Source organism: Calidris pugnax, unplaced genomic scaffold (assembly GCF_001431845.1).
Source record: "Calidris pugnax isolate Ruff unplaced genomic scaffold, ASM143184v1 scaffold196, whole genome shotgun sequence".
Lineage (NCBI taxonomy): Eukaryota > Metazoa > Chordata > Aves > Charadriiformes > Scolopacidae > Calidris > Calidris pugnax.
Window position 1 is genome coordinate 5,297,924 of NW_015091042.1, and position 15,555 is coordinate 5,313,478.

Here is a 15,555-nt window from a genome sequence, read left to right on the forward strand (position 1 = left end):
GGGGGGGGCTGACTGACCGACAAACGGACTGACTGACTGAGGGTGCTGTGGTGAGGGGAGAGAGGGGAAGAGGGGAGCGAGGTGTGGGGGTTCTGACTGACTGATGGCAGGCAGTGGTGAGGGGGGTCTGACTGACCCACCAGCCAACTGACTGATGGGGGAGCAGCGGTGAGGTGTGGGGGGGTGTTGACTGACCGACTGACTGACCACCACAACCTCTCTCTTGCTGCAGAAGGAGCAGGACCCCAATGCTGCTTCCCTTCTGGACATCTTCAGTTACTGGCTGAAGTAAGTGCCCCTCCATGCTTTCCGGGCTGGAGGAGGGGTGGGGGGTGTCAGCACTGTGCTGCCAGGTTCCCTCTGGGCCAGCCCTCACCTCTTAAAGTCCCCAGCTCGGCCTTTCTCCCTGTAGGTCTCCGGCAGCCAAGAAGAGAAAGCTGGTTCCCAATGGCTCCCAGGCAAAGAGGAAACCGTCCTCCAGCAGCGATGACAGCTCCAGCGAGGAGGACGAGACACCCCCAGCCAAGAAACCAGGTGGGGTTTGTGAGCAGCCCTGGGGCGGGCTGGGGTTGTGTCTGTCATTGGCTTGTCGCCTGGGTATAGAGTTCAGCTTCAGCAGCTCGTTTGAGGTCCATTAGCAGCATTTGAGGACTGGTTTTGTATTGACTGATCTTGTTTCTGGCAGGTCTTTTTCCCATGGCAGGTAGGGTATGTTTATCTTAACTAAGGGTGATCTCTTTATCCAGTGATAATTTAAGCATATCAGGGACTGTGTCCACGAGAAGGTTTTAGCCATTCAGTTTGTCTCTTTTGGCTGAGACTGCTGAAGGCATCAGGCTGTATCGAGCTTTGAAGGTGCTATTGAAGTAGCACTGTGTCTGTGTTAAGATTCTGCTTTCCAAACACTCACTGATAAGGTATATCAGGGTTACTCCTACTTGCTTCATCAAATTCAAATTATGTGTTGATCTAAATATTGAGTGAAATTACGTTTTAAGTGCATGCAGATTGCCCAGATATCCACTAGTTCAGGGTATAGGTACATGAAAGTTTGAATTAACTTACCATCAATGTGTGCTGTCCCTTATTTGCAGCTAAAGCAGCAGCTGTGCCCAAGGCAAAAGCAGTTCCTGCAGCCAAAAAGGCAGAGAGCAGCAGTGAGGACTCCAGCGATGATTCAGACTCGGAGGAGGAGAAGCAGCCAGCAAAGGTCAGCTCTTCTTTCCAGCCTCTTCAATGCGTGTTTGACAGTGATGGGTAATAGTAAATTTGACCAGCAGAATTCTCCCTGAAATTGGGCTTGCTTTTCCTGAACTGTGAAGTGCTTCAACAGCTGTAGGTGCGATGTGACAGGATATTTGTATAGTGGAGTGTGCCATTTGAACTGGTCCTGTGAAAAATTAATTTAATGTCCAGCATTTTCTTTGTTTCAGATCCAAGTTTGCTCTTTGCTTTTATCCTAAGACTGCCAGGGCTTAATTTTTTGCAGGGAAAGATTTATTATAATTGCTAAAATAAATTTTATCTTTTTCTACATATATAAAGAGAATTTTCTCTTTCCTTTTTCTTGCTGCAGTTGTAGTTTGAGAAGGGCTGGGAGGGAAGAGTAATGTCAGTGTACACTAGAGGAGAGTAACCACCTTCAAACCAGTGCAATCTGGAGAAGGAAGAGAGCAGTGCCAGCCCCACAGCTGCTCCCTTTTGAGGAGGCAGAACTGGAGACTGAGGTGCAAAGGAAGTCTCCCATGGGCTGCTGGGAGGTTTTCCAGAGTAAAATGGTTATCCAGAGATTTTCAGGCCTTAACCATTAGGCAAATTGGTGTTTCCAAGTCAAAATGGTAACCTCTGTGAAAGACAGAGCTGTTTGTACTCTCTGTACATGTGTCCCACTTATCTTTTCATGGCTCCAAGGGCTAATCATTTTCCCTCCCATTGTTTAGAAAGGTGCAAAACCCGTGGTGAAGCCAGCTGGAGCCAAAATTCAGCCTCAGAAGAAAGCAGAGAGTTCCAGCTCTGACTCGAGCAGCTCGGATGAAGAAGCACCAAAGAAACAACCACCAAAACCAGCAACACCTAAATCAGGTACCTCTTATTTTGTATCATGGGTTAAAGTACAAAACCAAAAATGCCAGGGGAGGAGTGATGGGGGCTGTACTTACATGCAAAAACGTATGTATTAACATAGCAGTCTGAAAATCTGCTGACAGAGGGCCATTTACACTCCAGTCCAGCCTGCTTCTGTGATGGAAGTGGTGTAGAACTGATTGCAAATAAAATATCTGCTCCCAAATGCTGCATTGTTCGCGTTAAGTAGCTGTAATCAGTAACCTTAACTGCTTAAGTTGTGCTTTGGCCAGTGTCTTCCCCTCAAAGAGCAGGGAAGATCTTTACTTAATCTGTAGTCCTGGAACTTCCAATGAGCTATAGTTCAGAAAACTTTCTCTAAGCTTGCAGTAGGATAAAACAACCGTAATCTGCCCTATTTGCTTTATGCTGGATGCAATTATCCCTCATCTACCATAGCATATTTTCTAATGTCCCTTTTCACTTGTCTCAAAAGGAAGTAAAGCTGCCCCGGCGGCCACCAAGGTGGTGAATGGAAAAGCAGCGAGCAGTAGCAGCAGTAGTGAAGATTCAGATGAGGAAAAGGCAGCACCGAAAAAGGTAAATTAGACCATAAAAAACTTCCTGAACATGATAGGGGTCTAGTAACTGGGTGTATCTCTGTCTTGCAGGGACTCAAATGCGTAGACAAAGGCACAGACTACACAGATGCCTAGCTCAGCATTTGTGGCTCTTATGCCTCCTCCTTATACAGTGGGATTATGTGCTCTAGCATCTCTCCATGCACTTTTGCTTTTTTTCCCTCATACCTCCTTATTGCTTCCTCTGCTCCTTCCTTTTACAGGAAAGCATCTCATTGTGTCATAACCATGTTGTGTTTGTTCACTTTTGCATGACTTTATTGGGACTTAGTTATCTGTAACTTTGAGTTTTCCACTAGGGAGTGTTTAAAAATGTTTTCTGCAACACAAAAATAATCCTAGTTGTGTTTAATCAAGTGGCAGTTGCTACCATTTCAGTCAATTCTGTGCCCCTTAGTCAGAGGAACTCCTCTTTAGGGATTCATGCAGCAGAAAACAACAGCAGACTGGCCAGAAAGATCATGATGCTCATGTGTTTCCTAAAATTTGCATTTGAGAATCTTCGTAAATCTCTCTCCCTTTGTCTTCAAAATTTGCTCTCTTTAGTGAGGCATAGAGTTAAACAAGATCCACATCCAGCTGTCCCCACAAGATTTTTGTAACTTCTTTTTTAATGTGTGTGTCTTCCCTTCTTGTGATAAGGTTGTTCCCAAGAAATCACCTCTGCAGAAACCTGCAGCCACTCAAGTATGTCCAGGGAAAAACAAACGTGCCAAGGAAAGTTCCAGTAGTGAGGACTCATCTGACAGCTCAGACGATGAGAAACCACCTCCAAAACAAAAGCCGAAGTCTGGTAAGCACTAAATATCGTTGCTCCTGGGTGGGAGGATGCTTCCTGTGAGTCCCACTGTCCCAGGAGAAGTGTGTGCAGGCCACAGGCACACCTTGCTGCACACAAGGTTTGAGGTGGTGCTGGTGGTGGTATCATGAGACAGAAATACAGCAGCTCTCTTCATGTGTGCTCTCGGGGCTGAGCTTCAAATTCAGCTCCTCCCTTAAGCAAGGGACGGGGAGTGAGAGAGATTGTGACAAGCTCTGCCTGGTTTGGTGCACATCTTCTATTCAGGTAGCCTTTAAGTACATTCTTTTTGCAGGTTTTCTGTCTGCTGGGATTTGGGAATTAATTTGCCAATGGTTTGGTTATTCTGTAACTGCAGCAATTTAAACTTTTTTAGGCTTTTTGTGAAGTTGATGAGCTAAATGGGCCTCTGTTCAATAGAGTGTAGTGCTTTTAGGATTCCAGTAGAGAGCTAATCTGAATGGAAGATCAAGCATCAAAACTCAGTTTGAATAACCAGAGGATTTGAGAAGGTAGTAAATGAAAACAATCAACAATTGACATCTCTATTTGTGTTTTTTTTTCTGAAAAAGTTTGGCAACACAAGCTCCCATTCTTCTAAAATGCAAAGAAAACTTCTGCAGAGATGTTTGGGTCAGCTGAACCCCGAGTGGAGAGTGAATCTCCCAGTAGAAACAGGAGGTAGCAGTGGGGTGGATGTAACCTTTCAAATTGTAAACTAGTATCTTTGATTGTAGCTACAAACATCTCATATGCTGCTCTGAATGCTGTGTCTCTCTTTGTAGGTCAGTACAGTGCTGTGCCACCTCCTCAAGCTGCGCAGGCGAAGAAAGGCATTGCCAAGGCTCCTGCAAAGAAGGCTGAGAGCAGTGACTCTTCAGACAGCAGTGATGAGGCAGAGCAGGCACCCCCAAAGGGAGGAGCAGGTATGTTGTGAGGAGAGGAGGCTGCAGAGGAAGATCTACATGGTGCAGAAAATGTTTGTGCCAATGTCTTGGTTTCCTTGAAAAAGCCGTTTGACTTTGGTCTGTGTTGCTTTTTGCTTCTCTGGAGCTTCTGAGTCATTTGACGGTATCCCAAACAATACTGTGTACAAACTGTGGATTCAAACTGTGTGCAGATTGGATTATTTGGCATGTGTTGGTTTGAAAAGTCATCAGCATCCAGTTTAACGGGCAATGAGCCAGGCCCGTTACTGCAGCTGGCCATGTGATATGGTTGGCTTGTGATATGCTGGTTGAATGGCAGGTGGCACTGAGAAGGGAGCTTTTTCACATTACTGTGGTTTAACCCCAGCCAGCAGCTAGGACCACACAGCCACTCATTCACTCTCCCTATGGTGGGATGGGGAAGAGAATCAGAAGAGTGAGAAAACTTGTGGGTTGACATAAAGACAGTTTTAATAAGTAAAGCAAAAGCCACACACAAGCAAAGTAAAAGAAAGAATTCATTCATTACTTTCCATAGGCTGGCAGGTGTTCAGCCATCTCCAGGAAAGCAGGTTATTTGGGAAGACAAACACCCTACCTCCAAATGTCCCCCCTTTCTTTCTTCTTCCTCAGCTTTATATACTGAGCATGCCATCACATGGCATGGAATATCCCTTTGGTCAGTTGGGGTCCCAACTGTGTCTCCTCCCAATGTTTTGAGCACTCCGAGACGCCTTGGGCTGCTTAGCAACAACCAAAAACTTAGGGTGCTGTCAATAGTATTCCTATCCCAAACCCAAAACAAGCTATACCCGCTGCTAGTAAGAAAGTCAGCTCTATCCCAGCTGAAACCACAACACACATCTGGAAGGGTTTGGATCTTGGGACAAAGGTTTGTGCTGTCAATAGTGTTCCTATCCCAAACCCAAAACAACACTATACCAGCTGCTAGTAGGAAAGTCAGCTCTATCCCAGCTGAAACCACAACACACATCTGGAAGGGGTTGGATCTTGGGACAAAGGTTTACTGTGGATATGGCCAGTTAATTTTAAACTTGCTTTTGCAGGCAAAGCAGCAGTAGCTAAAACAGTCTCTGCCCCCCAAAACAAAGCTGCAGTGACCAAGAAGGCTGAATCCAGTTCTGACAGTGACTCAGGTAATTAAAGAAAGAAAGTTTTGGGTTTGGTTTTTTTTTTATGTTAATGTTTTTACTGGCCAGGTTGCTCTATAGTGGTGTATCTGTTAAGATCCGTAGTGTATGAGCTTGAAAGCTTCCCATAGCAACAAGATGTGACATTGAAAACCAGCAGCCCACTATGCAGAGTGGAGTCTGACCATGAAACACCACTGAGACCACTGGCAAGTGCAGAAAGGTCTGCATGTTCCTGGGTGGAAAGGGTAGGGCGTTGTCTGTCAGGTTTCTCCAGGAAGGTTAATGGTTACACTTTTTGAGCATCTGTGTCTTCAGATTTTTGGTTTCTGTTATTCCGTTGTGTTTGGGGAGAAGTTTCCAAAATAAAAAATGTTATCTCTGTACCAAGTTTGAAATAGACTCAAAAGATGCCTTCTAATGTGACCCTAGAAATGGGGGCAGCGTGCTTTCTATCTTCTGTTGATGAGTTTTAAGGTTTGCAATGCAGTATTTCCTGTGTAAGTTCCTGATGTGCTACATTTCCCCTCCAAGTTAAAGGTCCTCCCATTGTATATCTCAACAGCTCTGGTGTCGTGGCCAGGACCCTGGGTGGCAATTGCCTGTCTGTCTGCAGACAGCCAGCACTGGACTCTGTCACCCTTCAAGAGGTGGCAGGAGTTGTGCTTTGATGACTGTTATTAAAGTGTTCAGAAATGGTGGAATAGATCAGACTTAGCATTCCGTATTGCTGTGACACACAATATGATGGCATATTTGTACATGTCTGCAGACAGCCAGCACTGGACTGTGTCACCCTTCCAACAGGTGGCAGGAGTTCTGCTTTGAAGACTGTTATTAAAGTGTTCAGAAATGGTGGAATAGATCAGACTTAGCATTCCGTATTGCTGTGACACAATATGAAGGCATATTTGTACATGGGAGTCTCCAGTCCATCCTCAGGCTGCTGCTAAACACATCTGATACAAGAAATGGAAAACTAAAATGAGATACTGTGCTGTTGCTGCCTCACTCTGCCTGCTTTGTCAGTTTTATTGCCTCATTTCTTGCCTGTTCTTTGTCTTTTACTGCTTAGCTTCTTTTCTCCATGTTTCTTCTCCCTGAGTTCGTTTTTGGCAATACCTGTACTTTCTCCAGTCCCTTATTCCATACCTCTTCTACATTATTTTCCAAATATCTGCTTCCTTGTACATGCCTTAGTGAAGAACTTAAACTGCTTGTTCCAGTTCCTCCCAATAGAGAAGATAGGTGGAAAGATGAATGCTTATGTTCATCAGATGCTGCTTAGTGACAGTTATCTGGTGGCTCAGCCTTGGGCCACAATCCATTTTGGTTTTTACTTCCCCATGAGTGATGTACATGTTATTACTAAAGTAATTTGCACCAGAAGCTTATTAACTTTTTTTTTTTTGGTTTAGATTCCAGCTCTGAAGATGACAAGAAGAAGGTAGGGAGTAAAGTCCCAGCTAAACAACCTGTGATAAAGAATACTCCCAAACCGGCAAAAGTAGCTGTCAAGCCTGGACAAGCAAAGAAAGACTCCAGTTCCTCCTCAGACAGCTCAGGTATTGGGGTGGGAGAAGAGAATTTCCACCTGCACGTTGTGCTTGCTCAGACCTCTGTTTCTAGGCAGGGTCTGAGGTTGCAGCTGGACAGGGATACTCAGTGCAGTGGTGTTTCAAGCAGCTGATGTTGTGTATCAACATTGAATCTGTATGTTATCTTCATGTTGAAAGAATGGGGCTTAGCCTTGGTGATTCTTTGCCTTTCCATTCTAGATTCTGATAGCTCTGACAAGAAGGCCCCTGTGAAGCCCACAACTAAAGCAGCAACCCCTGCAACAAAGAAGTCACAAGCTGTCCCAAAGAAAGCACAAAGCAGCTCTGATTCAGATAGCAGCTCCAGCAGCTCTGAGGATGAGAAGAAGAAGAAGAAAGGCACTCCAGCTAAATTAGCTGGCAAAGTGGGTAAGCCAGTGTCCAAACCTTCTACCCCGGCTCCCAAAGCAGAGTCTTCTGACTCTGATAGCTCAAGCAGTGAAGAAGAAAAGAAGCCAGCAGCAAAACCAGCCACCAAATCTACAGGGACAGCGAAAGCAGCTGTGGGGAAGAAGGCAGCTGCTGCTGGTAGTAGTAGCAGCAGCTCATCGGATAGTTCCAGTGAAGAGGATGAAAAGCCCAAAAAGGCAGGGAAAGGGGCACAGAACAGTTCTAAGACTGCCTCCAAAGAGAAACCAAAAACATCCACTCCAGCAACAAACAACAAGTTGAAGCCAGCTGGTGGCAGCAGTACCAGCAGCGTCCACTCCAGCAGCAAACAACGTGAAGTCGAAGCCAGCTGGTGGCAGCAGTACCAGCAGCGAGAGCAGCTCTGAAGAGGAGACTGGAAAAGTCAATGGAGGTATTACCTGCAGTCTGGGCAGTGGGTCTGTCAGGCAGGCACTGAGCTAAGCAGGAATGGGAGCCTTTCCTAAACAATATTCAGTCTGATATGCTATTAGATTATGCCATCTGGTTCAGTACTGAGAGGAAAGGGCTAGTTTTTAATTTAGCATGATCCTTTTTGTCTGTATTTCATATTTGCCAGCAATGGAATGTGTGGCAACATGAAGTGTGTTTCTGTACAGTTGTTGCCAGTTGCCATCTGTGCATGCACAAGGTTGGTAGTGGCAGGAAGGCAGACTGTTGGAGGACCTTGTCTGTGTTGAGGGGGACACAGTAGATGATACCCCAGTGCACAATCTCAGTGTTTATCCCTCCAGGAGGAAAATTACTTTGAATGTACTGTGTGACTCCAAAGGCTGTCAAATTTTAACCAACAGAACTTTCTCAAATGCACTAAATTATTAACAAAGAGGTACCCTATTCCAGAAAATTATCCATTAGGATAGGATGGCAAAATCCTTGCTGACCCAGAATGGCTATTAGTGTCTGTTTTCTGGGTGAGGTGATGCAGGGACTGATTCTCACACCTGTGTCAACACGGGGTTTGCGTTCTGGGGGAGAGATGTCATTGCCTTTCCCGACACTGCAGTTACTCCTTTTGAAGTTGTACTGCTGTACATCTAACAGGCACGATCGGGAAGAAACAGAAGAGGGAAGATGTTCAGGAGCCAGAGACACCACAGAGTAAAAAAGCAAAGATTAAAGCTAAAACACCACACACAGTTCCCAAGGTGAAACGGGTGAGTGAGGGTAGACTGTGGTGACTAGTGGGAGAGGCATCTCTGCCCCCTGAACAAGTGGTGGGCTTGGTTTGGCGTTTTGGGGGAGGTTGGGCCCACAGGATTATTCGTATTTTTGCTCCCTCTTCAAGCACTTGAACCTTGGCTGGAGAACCCTCGGGAGTGCACGTATGTGCATAAAATTATTCTGACAAAGGTTGATTGAGTGTGTTTGCCCAGGAGCATCCTTGAGCTGCCTGATGTGAAAAAGGGAAGGAATTATGAGTCTGAGAAACACTTAAAGATTGAGGTGACATGAAGTAGGGCTCCGTGTTTGCAGGGCAAGGAGGGAAGGCAATTGTCACTAAGGGTAGCGAGAGCAGCTCTGAAGAGGAGACTGGAAAAGTCAATGGAGGTATTACCTGCAGTCTGGGAAGTGGGTCTGTCAGGCAGGCACTGAGCTAAGCAGGAATGGGAGCCTTTCCTAAACAATATTCAGTCTAATATGCTATTAGATTATGCCATCTGGTTCAGTACTGAGAGGAAAGGGCTAGTTTTTAATTTAGCATGATCCTTTTTGTCTGTATTTCATATTTGCCAGCAATGGAATGTGTGGCAACATGAAGTACGTTTCTGTACAGTTGTTGCCAGTTGCCATCTGTGCATGCACAAGGTTGGTAGTGGCAGGAAGGCAGACTGTTGGAGGACCTTGTCTGTGTTGAGGGGGACACAGTAGATGATACCCCAGTGCACAATCTCAGTGTTTATCCCTCCAGGAGGAAAATTACTTTGAATGTACTGTGTGACTCCAAAGGCTGTCAAATTTTAACCAACAGAACTTTCTCAAATGCACTAAATTATTAACAAAGAGGTACCCTATTCCAGAAAATTATCCATTAGGATAGGATGGCAAAATCCTTGCTGACCCAGAATGGCTATTAGTGTCTGTTTTCTGGGTGAGGTGATGCAGGGACTGATTCTCACACCTGTGTCAACACGGGGTTTGCGTTCTGGGGGAGAGATGTCATTGCCTTTCCCGACACTGCAGTTACTCCTTTTGAAGTTGTACTGCTGTACATCTAACAGGCACAATCGGGAAGAAACAGAAGAGGGAAGATGTTCAGGAGCCAGAGACACCACAGAGTAAAAAAGCAAAGATTAAAGCTAAAACACCACACACAGTTCCCAAGGTGAAACGGGTGAGTGAGGGTAGACTGTGGTGACTAGTGGGAGAGGCATCTCTGCCTCCTGAACAAGTGGTGGGCTTGGTTTGGGGTTTTGGGGGAGGTTGGGCCCACAGGATTATTCGTATTTTTGCTCCCTCTTCAAGCACTTGAACCTTGGCTGGAGAACCCTCGGGAGTGCACGTATGTGCATAAAATTATTCTGACAAAGGTTGATTGAGTGTGTTTGCCCAGGAGCATCCTTGAGCTGCCTGATGTGAAAAAGGGAAGGAATTATGAGTCTGAGAAACACTTAAAGATTGAGGTGACATGAAGTAGGGCTCCGTGTTTGCAGGGCAAGGAGGGAAGGCAATTGTCACTAAGGGTATATCACGCTCATGTATGCACTTACTATATCTTGTTTTCATTAACAGCCAGCCTCTCCGTTCCGCCGCGTAAGAGAAGAAGAGATTGAGGTGGATGCCCGTGTCGCTGATAACTCATTTGAGGCAAAGGTAGGACTTGGTAGTGCCCAGAGTGGTAACGCTTGACCTCTGCAAATAAAACTCAGCACAGCAGCCTTGGTCTGCTTCTGGGCAGTCTTTTTGGTGGGACCTTTTTCCACCAGGAGGTGCTGTTAGGAAGTGTGTGGGAGAGTGGTATCAGCCCCAGTGTTAATGTGCTGGTGTTTGCTGGGTAGGATGAAGTATGAAGCATTGCCCTTACTCTCTTGGGTACTGACCTGAATTTCTTTTTCCTCTCCCCCTTCATCCCTTGCAGAAAGGAGCAGCTGGTGACTGGGGTGAGAAGGCTAACAATATCCTGAAATTCACTAAAGGCAAATCTTTCCGTCATGAAAAGACCAAGAAAAAACGAGGCAGCTACCGTGGGGGCACTATATCCACCCAAGTCAATTCCGTCAAGTTTGAAAGTGACTGAGAATGTTTCCTTGGGAATTCATAAACCATCTGCTCACCGGAGTGGCTTGGGATAGGCATGTGGACATTATGGATGTGAAGCCTGCCTGGAATGCTGCTTCCCCTAGACCATTTGCGGGGCAGGCAGCTCCAGTGTCAGGATGTGGGAAAATGGTTAAATGTTTCCCTCTTTTATTTCTAATTCTGGTTTTTAGGCCCCTACTTCGAAACCGTCCTTGAGCTGGTACCACTAGGCACCAGCTAGGGTGACCTCCAAGGCTTAAATTTTCTACAGTCTTATTTTAAAAGGCTGGCAGTACTTTTTCATTTTGATTTCCTGCCCAGAAAGTAGTAGAAGAAAAAGAAATCATTCTCATACCTGTATCTTAACCTCCTACTTATTTTTCAGTCAGTTTAACTCGGATACCTGTGAATTGGCAAGTATTGTAACTTGCCTCTGGCTACCTACTGTAAGAGCAACAACTGATTTGAACCCTCTGGCTGTAATCCCCGCCCCCACCTGACATTTCAAGTTCACAGTCTCAGTGTGACAGGCTTCCTCTTTTCTGTTTTCCTTCTTTTATAGTTTCACCTTGCAATAAATTCCCACCTTCCTCTTCCTTCCACTCCTGTTGAGGCCAACAACCAGAGGACTTAGAGAAGCAGAGTCTAAATACACCTTAGTAGTTGAGTAACTGCATTGTTTGCAGTTGCAAGTTGGGGGCTGTTGCCCAAAAGACCAAGGTCTGTAGCGCTACTGTGGCTCTCCTGATACTGATTTTGCTGGGAACATAGCTGGGGAGTGGAGGTGTGCAGGAACTGCATGGAGGTTGTGGTTGATGGCTCAGAGGGAATGGGTAAGGAGGCAGAGGAGATAAAGCCCTCTTTGCCACCCAGCTCTGCTTTTTGCTGTGGTTTTGTTTCAGAGGCTCTGCCTGCGGTGTGGCATTTCTCCTTGTTCTCCCAGAATGTAAAACTTGCCAGCTTCTGCTTGCTCCCAGCAATGTGCCGTGTGGCTTGGTAGGAGTGGAGATGAATGTATCATTGATGCCTTAAATTTCTTTTTTGGGTTGGATCACTTGCTCTCTAAGCTGTTTTCCACCTGTTAAATCCCTCTCAAGAAGTAAAATGCTGCTTTCCCCATAGCACCAAGGCAAGGCAAGCCCCGTGCTGGAAGGTTTGAAGTGTTCCCTGCAAGAACGTGGTCGATATGGGGAGCCTCAAACAAGTTCAGTAACTTGTGGCCTAAACTGGAATTTCATGAGCAGCTGAGGTAATATAATGGCTTACTGCTGTTGAGAGGAGGGTTTGATTTTTCCACACTGAATTCCCACATTTCCCTCAATGGCTGCCTCGTTCCTGGTGTAATTTGCATCTGGTGTAAAATGGTTCCCGCACAATTTTCCCCCGTTAGGTGGGTTAAATTAATTTTAGTTTGTGGAGCAGTGTGTGTTTGGGAAACGGGGCTGTGGGAACTGCTCCCCCCACCCCGGTCCCATGAAACTGCTGGACACCCAGAGAGGTTACCCAGGGCCTGATTGCCATGTTTCCATTCCCTCCCACCCGAAGGGTGACAACGAGAAGAGCCCTGTTGTTATGAGGAGGCTACATTAGTGTGCAAAGCAGTGTCGCCTAATTGAGGGTTGGATGAGACTGGATGAGCCACCCCCGTGTGTGTGAGCTGCACCTTGTTCCAGGGAGCATTTTTCAGGAGTTCCCCCTCTGGCTTGCACAATCAGGCTGGTGCCTGGATTCCCAGCTGCGGTGTTCAGAGGCCCAGGAGACCACGGTTATTACAAGGTGTTAAAGGTTAGAGGCCAAAGGATGGTAGGAAGAGAGTGTTTTCTGCTTGGGGATTTGAACATCATCTTGCTTGTGACTTGTAACTTGCCCTCTTTTTCCTTGTTTTTTTTGGTTGTTTTTTTTTTCTGTTAATCAGGAACTTAACATTTGTAACTCTTACCCCCAAAACAAAAGTTTTTATAAAGTTTATTTTAAGTGTGAGCATACATGTGTCTCGGGAAATAAAGATTGCTGCCTTTGTAGTCTGAGTGGATCCGATAGTTAAAGGTGTGGAAAAGCAGGTGTCAGTGCTGGGGGTAACAAAGCACCATCTCAAGTGATAAATCTGGCTAGATCCGTCTACAACCAATTTTTGTCTCCTTAGTTATGTGCAGGTAGCACCTTCAGGACTCAAAGGTGCTGCTGGCTGTTGAGTGACTGCAGGAAATTTGGAGAAAACAAGTGAAAGAATATTTACGTACACCCATCCAAACAGGCTCCTTGAGTCCCTTCATGCCAGAATATCTTGTGAGGTCTTCTCCAGTATGGCCACCACATGAGCAATATAAGTGAAATAGCACCAGCCTATGGAATAAGAAACAATAGGTGTAACTGAAAAATTCTGTGTATGCTTGGTTAAAAGGAAGTAATTTCTACATCCCTGTGACCTCTTCCTGTGCACAGGGAAAAGGAGCTTGTACTAATAGCTCTTGTGTGCTGTAATGCTTATTTTTACCCCTCATGGTACTTCTCTTTGGAAAGGCTGGACAGTCACCAGGTGGATTGGGCTATCCGTGGGCTCCATAATAAACACTCTGCCACAGCCTTCTGTGATGTTGTAGGAGAAGGTGTAGCCCTCTCTGAAGTTTCAGCAGCAGAGGCACAGAGTGTCATTAGTCTCCCTGGAGATGCCCAACCTGACTGAGCAAGTGTGACCAGTGCTGGGGGAGGAAAACGCTTTGTGGGGACTCAAAAGCTGCTACATCCCTGTGACCTCTTCCTGTGCACAGGGAAAAGGAGCTTGTACTAATAGCTCATGTGCTGTAATGCTTGTTTTTACCCCTCATGGTACTTCTCTATGGAAAGGCTGGACAGTCACCAGGTGGATTGGGCTATCCGTGGGCTCCATAATAAACACTCTGCCACAGCCTTCTGTGATGTTGTAGGAGAAGGTGTAGCCCTCTCTGAAGTTTCAGCAGCAGAGGCACAGAGTGTCATTAGTCTCCCTGGAGATGCCCAACCTGACTGAGCAAGTGTGACCAGTGCTGGGGGAGGAAAACGCTTTGTGGGGACTCAAAAGCTGCGTGCTCTTCTGTCTGCTTCATGTTTTGGGGGGGAAACACTGCTCCCTCCATGAGCTTTCCTACATCTTAACCTACATCTCCGTAAGGGGAAAAGCCTCCTGGAGCCTGGTTTCCCTGTGCAATTCCAGCTGTAGTTAATGCTGGAACTGGGGCTCAGGTGAACCTCATGAGGTTCAACACGAGCAAGTGCAGGGTTCTGCACCTGGGCTGGAATAATCCTCCTCATCAATACAGACTGGGGGATGAGATATTAGAAAGCAGCCCTGAGGAAGGGGACTTGGGGGTGCTGGTAGACGAGAAGCTGGACATGAGAGCAGGCAGTGTGCACTTGCAACCCAGAAAGCCAATCCCATCCTGGGCTGCATCAATAGAAGTGTTGCCAGCAGGTCCAGAGAGGGGATTCTGCCACTTTGCTCTGGTGAGACCTCACCTGGAGTATTGTGTGCAGGTCTGGAGCCCTCAATATAAGAAGGACATGAACCTGATGGAGTGGGTCCAGAGGAGGGCCACAAAGATGATCAAGGGGTTGGAGCACTAGAAATGTTGCCAGCAGGTCCAGAGAGGTGATTCTGCCACTTTGCTCTGGTGAGACCTCACCTGGAGTATTGTGTGCAGGTCTGGAGCCCTCAGTATAAGAAGGACATGGACCTGATGGAGTGGGTCTGGAGGAGGGCCACAAGATGATTGGGGGGTTGGAGCATCTGGCTGAGGGAGCTGGGGTTGTTCAGCCTGGAGAAGAGGAGGCTCCGGGGAGACCTTAGAGCCCCTTCCAGTACCCGAGGGGGCTACAAGAAGGCTGGGGAGAATCTGTTTACAAAGGCCTGCAGTGACAGATGAGGGGCAATGGCTTTAAACTGGAGAAAAGCAGATTTAAATGAGACATTAGGAACAAGTTCTTCACTGTGAGGGTGGTGGAGCACTGGAACAGGTTGCCCAGGGAGGTGGTTGAGGCCCCCGAGGCCCTGGGCAACCTGGTCTAGTTGGGGGTGTCCCTGCTGACGGCGGGGGGGTCGGACTAGATGACCTTGAAGTTCCCTTCAAGGACACAGATGATTCAATGATTCTGTGATTGATTCTGTGCTCTGGCGCGGTGGGAGACACAAGCGGGAGCCGGGCTCCCCCCCTCCCGCCTTTTGGGGCTACCGGAGCGGCGGGGGGGGCTCCCCGTGCCCCCGTCCCGTCGCGTCCCGACCCTCCGATCTCGGGGGCGGTCCGTGGGCCGGTGCCGCCCCTCCCGCCGCCGCCCGGCCCCAAAGGGGAAGGCGGAGGGGCGGTCTCCCTTCCCCTCCCAGCGCCGCCGCGCCGCCACTCGGGCCAGGCTCCCCGCGGGACGCGCTGCAGGTGGGTGGGTGGGCACCGGGGATGGGCACCGACGGCGGGAGTCGGTGGGCTGCGGCTTCCCCCCCCTTTCCCCCATGCCGTGCGGGGAAGGAGGGTCTCCTTCTGCCACTGGGCCGGTGCCGCCCCTCCCGCCGCCGCCCGGCCCCAAAGGGGAAGGCGGAGGGGCGGTCTCCCTTCCCCTCCCAGCGCCGCCGCGCCGCCACTCGGGCCAGGCTCCCCGCGGGACGCGCTGCAGGTGGGTGGGTGGGCACCGGGGATGGGCACCGACGGCGGGAGTCGGTGGGCTGCGGCTTCCCCCCCC

The 15,555-nt window shown here is 47.7% G+C and overlaps 1 protein-coding gene across 1 annotated transcript; it reads left to right on the top strand.

Annotated features, from left to right (window-relative positions):
* Positions 1–220: 220 nt before the first annotated feature.
* On the top strand, positions 221–12,878 carry NOLC1 (nucleolar and coiled-body phosphoprotein 1; the record flags this gene model as incomplete). Its single annotated transcript, XM_014956161.1, has 14 exons — positions 221–288; positions 413–534; positions 1,095–1,210; positions 1,941–2,082; positions 2,561–2,664; positions 3,348–3,498; positions 4,290–4,430; positions 5,501–5,590; positions 7,003–7,149; positions 7,363–7,880; positions 9,120–9,162; positions 9,834–9,946; positions 10,345–10,425; positions 10,691–12,878. Coding segments are annotated over 14 exons (1,995 nt in total), but the record flags the coding sequence as incomplete, so codon positions are not given.
* Positions 12,879–15,555: the final 2,677 nt, after the last annotated feature.